The sequence below is a fragment of the Oryzias latipes genome, chromosome 11, assembly GCF_002234675.1.
Source record: "Oryzias latipes chromosome 11, ASM223467v1".
Classification (NCBI taxonomy): domain Eukaryota; kingdom Metazoa; phylum Chordata; class Actinopteri; order Beloniformes; family Adrianichthyidae; genus Oryzias; species Oryzias latipes.
This window is the reverse complement of record NC_019869.2, coordinates 11071880-11083045: the sequence shown is the minus strand read 5'-3', so window position 1 is coordinate 11083045 and position 11166 is coordinate 11071880. Positions and strand designations below refer to the sequence as shown.

Genomic DNA, 11166 nt, shown 5'->3' with positions numbered 1-11166 from the left:
TGGAAATCAGAGTATCAAAAACTGGTTCAAAAATACTCTTGGTAAAGAAAGTAATTAATATAAACTTGTCAGACAAAGATAGAGCTACAAAATGGCTACATCTCACTTTTCCCAGTCAGACCTATTGTTTAATTGCTTTGCTATTATGACTGATTTTAAAGAACAAACGAGATTTGAGAGGACTTAATGCCACTTTCAGGGTTAGCTTATTTCAAAGATGAAAAGTTTGTTGCTCACACTGTACCTAAAAGTTATTTATGTAGTTTTATGAAGTGATTCACCCAATTTATTAATTTCTTCAAAAGGATTTTAGCTGCTGTGTAACATTTAGATGTCCCCTGGCATGGAAGATATGTTTGTTTAAACATTTAGTCTGTAAACTCGTGAACTTTCTTTTTTTTACATATTGTTACACGCCACACACCCCTTTTTTAATTTTATGTTGTTTTTTTTTTAATAGAGTTTATTACCGGTACAAACTGAAGTTGAGTTCTACAGCACGGAGAATATAGCTGTAGTTCTGAAAAGCTCCAAAGGAGGGCGCTAATGAGACCAAATAAGTAAAAAATACTGGCCGCCGTAAATATTCCACGAAGAAAAAGAAAAATAAGGAGTGCTATGGGGGGGATCAACCATTAAGTCTCAGAATTAAACAACTGCTGCTTAATTATTGGGTTAAAATACAGGGTTGTGTAGATACACACATGGTTAGGGGAGCTACTTCTCCTTGTAGGGAAAGAGGTAGTGGGACAAACAAAAGTGTTGCTTGGAAATTAGCCTATTAATGAGAGAAACAAACAATAATGGTGGTAAACCCCTGGTTAAGACGTTTTTGTACCCGGCCACTCATTTCTGGGTTTTTCCAACCGTACAAGTGGATTTGTATCTCCACATGAAGATGGATGGTAGCAAAGGGAAGGGAAACTGGGATGAAATAACAGCAGACAGGTTAGACACAGTCCATGCTTCATTTATTCCCATATATACAAATGGATATAACGACCCAGACACAATGAGAACTGGTTTTTCTTTCTGTATCCCTTCATTGGGAAAATATGTCGGAGTTAAGACGTCAAAGGATCTTTCAGTTTTTGCAGTTGAAATGTTGACAATATATAGTTTACACTGGTTAGAACAGAATAGAATTGGAGATGTCATAATTTGTTCACACTCATTGTCAGCTTTATTGTCTCTGAAGTCTTATTCTTCTGACAGCAGATCAGATATATTGTATATCAGATTTATGTGGGTACCAGCACATAAGGGGGTGGAGGGAAAGGAAATGGTTGATTTTCTGGCAAAAAGGGCGTTGAAACGGGCTATAGAGATGAAAATTCCATTAGGTGGAACAGAATTTAGGGCGATTATTAGAAGGCGTATTATGGAAGAATGGCAGACACAATGGGAAAGGGAGATGAAAGGTCCACATTTATTTAGTATTCAAGACAAAGTAGGGAGAGGTATGAATGTCAGAGTAAACACCAGAGATCACGGCATAATATCACGGTTGAGGATGGGACACACTGGTTGAAATAATACATTGCATATGATAGGGAAACACCCAACTGGTTTGTGTGATAGCGGGAAAGGGGAAGAGTCAGTGGAGCACCTTCTGTTTCATTGAGAATGTTGTGATTATAGGTTTTTTGAGCAGGACCAGGTTTTTTTTTTTGGTGGCCCTAATACTCCGTCGTAATGAGGAGAATTTGGGGCTTTTTTTTTTTTTAGGTAGTCCCCACTCTGACCCTGAGGTGGCGGTAATGCAGCTTCACGTTGGTGCCTCCCGCCAATAAACCACAAGAAGAAGAAGAAGAACAAGGAAGAAGTGCTCTGGTCATGTAATGGCAACATAACGAAGGTTAGTTATACTGACACGCGACAATCTTAAATGAACATTATTTACTTTAAAAAATAATAATAATTAGGTAGGAGATAGAGTTTGTGTTACGTCTGTTTTAACTTATTGTTAAAACAAAGCTTTGGGTTGAAGCTATTTTAGCTAACCTACCTAGCAGGAGGCTAAAGAAATGGATTTTTTGAGTTTATTTCTTCATTCATCATGACCCTACAGATGTTTCGGTGTCGACTGTCCTCTATCGTTTGATATTTATATACTCGACAATTAGCGGTGCTTAACTAACACGGAAACGGTCTGCGAAGACTGAGGAGCTTTTTCTGGATCATGTACAGTACAGACTGTACTGAATGTGTTCGAGCCACTAAGAAAATAAACTGTTTGTGTTTTTGGTTTGACAGCTTCCAGATGCCGGTTTGACCGTTACTCTAGCAGAGATGAGCGTTCCCTGTTTAGCATCCGCCGCTGCCCGAAGTTTCTGTCTGCCGGGCCCCGCAGCAGCAGCCGGTCTGATCTGCTGGCGGTTTCTAGGGTCCAGTTCTACCCACAGGTGGGATTTTCTGGATTATCATGCAGGGGGATTGCGCCGATTTCCTGGGTTGGGACAGTGGTCTCCAAAATAAAAGCTCACATGACCCTTGGTGTTCTGTTAGAGTAGTAAGGGAAATTCCTATTAAACCAATACTATCTCAGGTGAAGTTAATAAATATTATTTAATCATTAGAGTTCAGAGTATCCACAACAATACTGTAGCTATAACCTGTCAAACAATTTTAAAACATTAAAACACAGATTGTAAAGCTATGTTTTATCTTTTACTCTTCCTGTTGCTTAGGTTTAGGAAAGTTTTGATGCATAAGTGAAAGGTGACAAAACTTTCTTGTCTTTTTAGAAGAACTATGTCCTCCAAAAGACAAATGGACCACCTAGAAAGAACATCGAGTAACTACAGACAAAATGTAAGTTTGTACTTTGTTCCTAAATCACTCAGCTTTGGCGCTTTTAAACATTTCCTTTTGATTTTTGTTGTAAATCCTTACTTTACTTAAAAAGTGTTTCATTTCGACACGTTTTGTTTCTCACAGGCCCTGTATCCAGCTCAGGTGTGTGGAATTACAAGCGAGTCAGAAACAGTGAAAAGACTAAGAATAGCCGTCCCACCAGACTTTGTCTTCAAAGCAGGACAGTGGTGAGTCGATGCATCTCAAGTTTTGAAGTACTCCTAAAACCTTCTTGCAAGTGTTGAGATGACTTACTTTAAAATTGATGTAGAACTTAGAGTATAGGGAAAAAATGAAACAAATCAAAATTCTTTCATCAGATGAGTTACCAACTCGTAATGCCATGTCATAGTTAGTTGTGGCAAAAACAAATCCCTTTGTTGGGAATTGCAAATTGAAACTGTAGTTCTAATTAGGTAAAGATGAAAACAAGCAAACACAGGACTACATGAGTCAACACTCATCAGTTTTACTCAGATCTTCGTTTGCTCGACAATCTCCAATCCCAAAACAAACATGTCATATGCTTGCAGTGCCAATAATGGCCACTTGGAGGCAGTGAAGCACCAGCTAGGTCAAATCAAATCAAACTTTATTTCCAACTCATGCTACCCAAAGTGTTTCAATTAAAACCAAATCACAAAAAGTCAAGACGCTAAACAGATATTTTGTTTAAAACCCATATACAATGCCCCCCCCCCCCCCTCCACACACACACACAGACCATGATAAGAAAAATGATGCAGTGTAGAAATCTGACTTTGTACTGAAGTGGGGAAAAGATATTTTGGTGACATGTACACATCGGTAACCCCCCCCCCCCCCACTCAAGTTCACTTAATACACTACCACGGGGCCCCCCAGATCTAGGTTTAAGAGCCAGACCTGGGAGATCCCATTGCAGCGACCCCATTCACTGAGAAGGGTCAGTCCCTGATGTGGAGGATCCCTCTGAGGAAAACACTGGAGCTACGAATAAAATGTGAAAGAAATCAAATGAAAATTTAAATAACCAAATAAACCTTAATAGACAGATATAAAATGGTAAATGTGAATAAAATTTTATATATATATATATATATATATATATATATATATATATATATATATATAATATGCGCAGACCAAAAGTTCGGACACACCGTCTCATTCGAAGAGTTTTCTTTATTTTCATGACTATGAAAGTTGTAGATTCACACTGAAGGCTTCAAAACTGTGAATTAACACATGTGGAATTATATACATAACAAAAAAGTGTGAAACAACTGAAAATTTGTCATATTGTAGATTCTTCATAGTAGCCACCTTTGGCTTTGATTACTGCTTTGCACACTGTTGGCATTCTTGCAGCGTTTATGGCGCATGACTGACAGATTCCCCCGATCTCACTTTCAACTGGTAGGGTTGTGTTCATCCAACAAACTCACTCCTGATTGGCGAGAGTGGTTGCCATAGAAATGCTGACTTATTCAGTATACAGTCAATGGTTGTAACAATGTCATATCTGCAATTATGAAGATAATTAAAGCCTGAAGCAGCATTGTATGGCCCGCAGTTGCTACCCACCACCACCCACACTAGCTGAGCGACTGCTTCAGGCCCTTCCCCATCGCCCTCTGCCTCTGTCCCCCTGACCCGATCTACTTGGCCCGAAAATTAGTTTCCACTAGTGATGGGTCTGGCAACACCGACGTGTCGGCTCACTTGTCGAGCTCATAAAGGGAAACCCCGTGTCAGTGCACGTATCACTTCAGGAGAAGTCAGGTGACCGATACAGCCACTATGTCACAGTTGAGCCAAACAAGGAAGCCCGTCTACCAGCAGTGTTGCCAGATTCTGCGGTTTTCCATCTAATTGGGTGGGTTTGATTTTGCGTGTAGAAAATGTAATTGGGGTGGTTTTTTATTTGGCGGATTTTAGTTAATTTTATTATGAGTCTAAGCTATCTTTTATATTGAAAGATATTTTATTTAAAAAAAATTACCAGATCTATTTGGTTACATGACTGTCACTTGGGTGCTAAATCAGTCCAGCGGTGAGTTTAATAGAGTCGGGGGGGGGGTCCATTTTTGATGCCTCGGATGCGCCCAGCTTGAATGTTTCTCGCGCTCGCGCGCCCCCGTTTTCCCCGCCTGCCTGTGTTTGACGTTTTATTTTACTGAAGGAGTTGAATGTGGTGTTTTAATGAGGTTTGTGGAATTATTTTGTTTTTGGCTTTTTGTCCCCCCAGTTCATCTCAGTGTCCGCTTGATGTAGCAGAATACAATTCCACTTCAAACAGACTCCTATTTGTAATGAATCATTTTCTGTTTTGGAGGTTAAATGTGGCATTTGTTCAGCAGAACTGTTAAACTTAAAAGCACTTCCCCAATGCTGGAGCATTATAGAGTGAGACCTGGGAATGAGGGACTACAATGACAAATATTGTGTTTAGATTAAATTAATACGTAAATCAGCAAAGTTTCTTAGCTTGGTTGCCTGCAATGCCATTTTTGGTCCAGCAGAAGTCAGTATTAAGTGACACAGTATCAACACAGTTTGGGCAATGTGCTGAAACGATTCACGAGGCCTGATCAACCCATCACTACTTTCCACCATTTACTAGGTACATACAAATTAGAGTATGTGGTTTGGGTGACATTTTTTGCTCAAAGGCGCAATAAGAAACAAGAACTGCAAAAACGATGTGGTCCTTGGAGCCCAGGACTTCTGCGGGACATCATTAGGGGTCAGCATGCTGGTCTGCTGGCAGCTTTTATTTGACAGAAGGATTTCTTATCAAAAGTTTAAGGTCACTTTTAAAATAACCTCATCAAATAACCATTTATCTCCTATGAGTCTTGGACCTCGGCATGAGTTGCCAATATTAATTAGTGCAACATGCACATGTAGTTTGTACATGCTGCCCATATTTTTGGTGGGCGGTGGTAAGACGGCCAGTTGCTCTGCGCTGACTGATAATGAATGTAAATGGATAAAAATCCTCGAGCTTGAGTGTTTACCAGAAACAGAAAGACCCAGTCCTTCATCTCCAGGTGGGAGAGGGAAGAGGCGGTGGAAGGAACATGTGTGTGTGCGTTTATGTGCTCATTCTGTTGTGTGTGTGTGTGAGGATGGCGGTTGTCTGCTGCTTTCCAGGCTGGCCTCGTCACGCCGGTCTGTAAAGCAACGTTTTTTAATGAAACTTTATTGGTGATTTGAGCGTTTCGCCTAAATGCTGAATTTATGTTGCCAGCATGGAAAGAAAAAGTCTCATAGTTGCAAAGCAAAAAATCAAGCAGTTGTACAAGTTGAAGATGAAGAGTGTGTAGATGTACCAGGCTGCATGATGGCACACAGAACTGTACTGCACCCCCATGCAGTGTCTTAAAAGGGCATCGCTATGATCACAGTGTTTCCTCCATCCTGCCTTCTGTGCCTGGATAGACGCCCGTTCTGGAAATGTTCTCTTGTTGTTTTTTTAAAGAAAATTGGACTTAGCGGTGCATCCATCCCTTTTAGTGTGGAATACATTAGGAATGAATGGTCACGTTGCTGCAGCACCAGCTCAGCTGCTGTGCTTGTTGATGTGTTCAGGCTGTTCGGAACTGCGCTCTGAGTTTTGGATTATTAGAAAATCAGGAAACTTGTCTGCAGAGGTCAAAGTGTTCCTACATTAAGCCTCTGACTTTCACTTCAATAATACCATATTTACGTCTTGAAGACCCACTCTAATTAAAATCACAGTTTGGTGTTTTTCACATGTTCTTGTGGCATTTTTCTGATGATGAATGGCCTAAAGAAAATTAAGATTAAATTGTATTTATTTATTTAAATCCTGAATCCGGAGCAGAGAGAAAAATCCAGTTTGAAAAAGATTGTAGTTGTGACGTAGAAAATCTGTTGTGCGTGCTACAAGCTCCCGGTTTCTCTCCATTCTGATGGATCTACTTCTAGACAACTGGATCCACGAACGACTTCGTGGATCAACCTCGTCTGAGCTGGCATCTGGATTTAAACTGTACGGCTGGATATGTTCAATATTCATCATCATTTTGGTTGGACAGGTAATGATAGGTTGGGGGTGTGAGGGGCTGTAAGCTAGCAGGAGGGAATGTAAAGGGATGGATGACAGGAAGTGGGAGTAGGCTCACTCAGATGTGAATTTCTAACAAATTTTTTGCACAAACTGTTTTAGACAAAAGCCCAGTTTTTTGGTTTTGTTTTGTTTTTTTGGCTAAAAATGGTATAATCATAATCAAGACCACTGAGAAAGTTAAATTAAATACATCAAATATGATCAGAGTGAGACTTAAATTATAATACATGCATGAATTTAGAAACAAGTGTGAGGCTGAAGGAGGTTAGACATCCCTAATACATTTCTCTACTCATTAATCAACTTAAAGATTTGTTTTGCTTTTTTCTGTGAGTTTTGTGTGTAATATCTGATTGAAATCCTGTGTGCAGGGTGGACTTTTTCATCCCAGGTGTGGAGAAGGTTGGAGGATTTTCCATGTGCTCCAGTCCGGCTTTACTGCACAGGGAGGGGGTCATTGAACTGGCTATCAAATACACAAAACACCCCCCAGCACACTGGGTCCACACCATGGTGAGAAATGACTGTAAAGGATGAGAGGAGAGTTAGTTGCTTAAAGAAGATGTTTTTTGATCTGCTTATAGTCATAGGGCTTATGTAGAATCACTGCCTTAAAACAAATGATTTTTTTTGAAACAATTTTAACCCAATTGATATATTGATTCATTTTTTATAGATATTTTTTAGTAGAAATAATACTGACATACAGTGATTTTCTACTGATCGCATTCAATAAGATTATTGAAATTGGATTGGAATTGGTTTATTTCAAGCAATCAAATACTAAAGAAGACAAAATAAATGTGAATTTATTCATAAATATATCAAACTTTAATCATGATTGATTGGAAAAATTAAAAAAAATTCAAAGTTGCAGAAGTTGCAGTTCCTTCTATACGCATACGATCCATGTTAAGGATGTCATTATAATTACCTTTAATCATAAATAGACATATTTGTATTAATGCAGAACATGACATATTGAATCCATTAAATGTGAAGTTTGTCAGAAAGAGTTATGCTGATGTTATTGATTCATTGCTGCATTTCTTAGATGAAAATTGTCTAAATAATTGAAACAGAAAGAAATACCTCATAGCTGTGATGAATCCATGTTTGTTTTCCAAAGTGAACTTTAACTTTATTTGTATGTTTGGGGACTATAATAAAAATATTGGATACTGGATCATTTACGACAAACTAGAAGCCACACTGTCAAAAGTTTAAGTTAATCCTTGATTTTAAGTATCAAAGCATTCTAGAAGTCAGCTTCAAACATATTTAAGGTGTAGTAAATGTTATTTTTGGTTCCCTTTATGAAAATGACTGCATTTTCTCAGCATATTTAGCTTCTATTGTGTTTTTCAGTTTGCATGATTCAGAATCAGCAGTTTGTAAAGGGGTTGTGCTTGGAGCAGACCCACACAGGAGAAACGTTACAACTTTTGTCATAGAAATGCGTATTTCTGCGTCTTGTGTTAGGAGCTGAAGCACCATGCGCTGGCAGTCTGACAGCAACCTGCTTCTCAAGTTTTGCTCTTCCATATAGTAATCCACCGGTGCAGGTTTTTGCATGAATATGGATGATGTGTTCCTGCAGCCCCTCACCCCATCCTCTGCCTGCTCATTTCTGCCCGTGTGTGATAATGAGCTGTAGTAAACAGCTTTGAAATACGGCGCCGTGCGTAAATAAGCAAGAGAAAGCTGCGTGCATTAGTGTTCTGAGCCTTTCAGTTCTGGGATCTTCGCTTGATCCCTTTGTTTGATTTGGTGCATCGGGAGTAGTGTTGGGATCATCCTCAGCCTCGTGTGAGTGCTTTGTGGTGGTGTGCAGATGAAAGTCTATGACAGCACAAACCCCTTTGACTACAAAAGACTGTTGAAACGTGTAAACGCTGCGGTAGCTGGCATTCACATGTATTCATTTCAATACATTTGAAGGTCTTTCTTTAACTTTTTTCTCCTTTTACTCTGCAGTGTGCTGTGGGTTCCCGCGTGGCAGTGCGCGTCGGTGGGGACTTCTTCTTTGACCCGTCACCGTCCGACCCTCCTGTAGATCTGCTGTTGGTGGCTGGTGGTGTAGGAATCAACCCTCTTTATTCCATTCTGTTGCACGCAAAAGACCTGCTGCATCTCAGCCAAGCGTCAGCCGATCGGGGCTGCAACATCGGCTCCACTCACCTCTGCTACAGCGCCAAGAACACACAGGAACTGCTCTTCAAGGTGAGAAGATGGATGATCGGGTAGCCATGACACACACTGTAGGACGGAAAGAAAGTTCCTTTCCCGGTTTATATGGGTCGTAAGGCCATCGGAGGGGAACTGCCACCATTGCTCCGAAATGTGACGCAAGTTGATGACATCATCCACAATTGGAATTTTATCCCCGTTGTACAATCACGTGCACATCGTGCCATTATTGTGAGCGATTAGAATAAACAATGGCGGAGCAAACTCAATTCAGATCATTTCCACAACCAAAGATTTGGAAGACAAGTCAGCCATTACTGCAGCCTGAATACAAGAGTGGATAGACGTTATTTCATTCTGACTCAGTCCCCAAAAATACAGACATGACATTTTCACTGTATATTTACTTTCTAATGCAACTATAACTTCAGCTATATTTATTAAGATACAGAGCACGTGGCAAATCAGTTCATTTTCAATAAAAGTATATTTATTTGGTATATTGAGGCTTTAAAAGTACAAAACAAACTTGATGTACCTACTATGTACCTTGTCTTGTCTGCATCATTCATTGAACATAAACTTATTAACGTATATAGAAGTAAGCATCTTTAGAAAAACTTTGCATGTAAAAAACATAAAAACAGGATCTCAAAGATCCCTATATACCACTCTAAAAGAAAACCCAAACCACTGAAACACTGGAGACGATCGCGTCATAAGGCTTGAAAAGGAAGAAACGCCATTCAGAAGTTTATCAGTTATCACAGACAGTCGCAAGTGAAACCGACTTGCTAGACCGTACAACTGCAGTAGGGACGCAGTACGATTGATGCAATAGCCGATCGCTATGAACTATAAACCAGCTTCACAACCCAACTCATTTTTTTAGACCTCCATCATTGAGGCGTGCAGGGAGTTTCCTGACAAGATCTCCTGCAGCTTCCATGTCACGCAACAGAGCGCCGACGTGGACCCACATCTTCAGCCATTTGTCAAAAGTAAGTCATTCAAATCTGTATGAGCATGACTGAATGTCACCCACTTCCACTCTGCCTCCCTGATTTATCTGCATCATCTCAAGTAGAAGTTACTAGCTCAGCACTGTGTGTTTAATGAAAACATTTGCTTCCCGTCCCTTCAGGTGGAAGAATCACAGAGGAGGAGCTTGAAGCTTCTGTGGACCCACAAAGGACTTTGTGTTATTTGTGTGGACCCCCACCCATGATCGAGGCCATTTCTGAAACCCTCACAGACCTCGGACTTCCAAAAAACCGGATCCTGTATGAGAAGTGGTGGTAGAGGCGCAGGTTATGTAGCTTTTTAAGTTGTCAGGATATTTAGGAAATGGGGAAAATTGTCGAAATTTCTCCCCCACTGCCCAACTAACCCACCAACTACTTCACTTTTTATTCAACTGAAACAAATGCATCCTTGTGAAGAATATATGATTTGTTTGCACGCTGCTACACCTTCAGACGGAAGGCTTCTCCTGATGATTACCAACAAATAAAATTGTAGTTTCTGAATGATAAAAATGCAAGTGTTTTTATGAAGGGTTGTGTGTTAAGAAAAAGTTGCATTTGGATGGAAAATACTAAATGTAAGCTTAGTAGAGATGAAGAACTTATTTTAATCTGATTAAATGTATTTATATTAAATATAGTGACATGTCAACTTACTTGTGCAAAAGCAACAAATGTTCACTCTTTAAAAAACAGTTTTGATCACTCATTTTAGTATTTCGGTTATATGAACACACAGTGCTTATCTTCAGTACAGGTTGTTTGTTACACCAACCTACATTCCAACAAACAGTTTCTCATCCCGGGGTGGAGCAAGTATCCCATGGTGCCCTGTAATGGAACCTCCAGGAGGTCTCTGATTGGCTTGGATCACTGAACATCCCTTGGAGACGACTGCGAGCTCCGTGTCGTCTTCTCTCGGCAGGCGCTTTGCCGATGAGTCCCGTCTCATCATTTCGTCTTGAGATGAAAACTCTTCATGATTCAACAGGAAATTGAAATAAACGTTCAAACAAC

The 11166-nt window shown here is 40.0% G+C and overlaps 1 protein-coding gene across 2 annotated transcripts; it reads left to right on the top strand.

Moving 5' to 3' along the window:
- Positions 1-1754: 1754 nt before the first annotated feature.
- Positions 1755-11166, top strand: oxnad1 (oxidoreductase NAD binding domain containing 1). Of its 2 annotated transcripts, XM_004073842.3 has the most exons (8): positions 1755-1858; positions 2257-2405; positions 2748-2814; positions 2941-3044; positions 7306-7447; positions 8912-9157; positions 10017-10125; positions 10269-11166. In XM_004073842.3, exons 2-8 carry the CDS (start codon positions 2293-2295, stop codon positions 10424-10426), a joined length of 939 nt encoding a protein of 312 aa, XP_004073890.1. In that variant the 5' UTR covers positions 1755-1858; positions 2257-2292; the 3' UTR covers positions 10427-11166. The 2 variants fall into 2 exon arrangements, with proteins under 2 accessions (XP_004073890.1, XP_020562782.1); XM_020707123.2 differs by lacking the exon at positions 2257-2405 and having other exon boundaries at positions 1801-1858.

Bases quoted from the DNA above. Each gene is read 5' to 3' on its own strand.
- oxnad1 (XM_004073842.3), top strand. From the start codon at position 2,293: ATGAGCGTTCCCTGTTTAGCATCCGCCGCTGCCCGAAGTTTCTGTCTG. The intron at 2,406-2,747 runs GTGGGATTTTCT...TTGTCTTTTTAG, and splicing joins GGGTCCAGTTCTACCCACAG to AAGAACTATGTCCTCCAAAA. The intron at 3,045-7,305 runs GTGAGTCGATGC...TCCTGTGTGCAG, and splicing joins GTCTTCAAAGCAGGACAGTG to GGTGGACTTTTTCATCCCAG.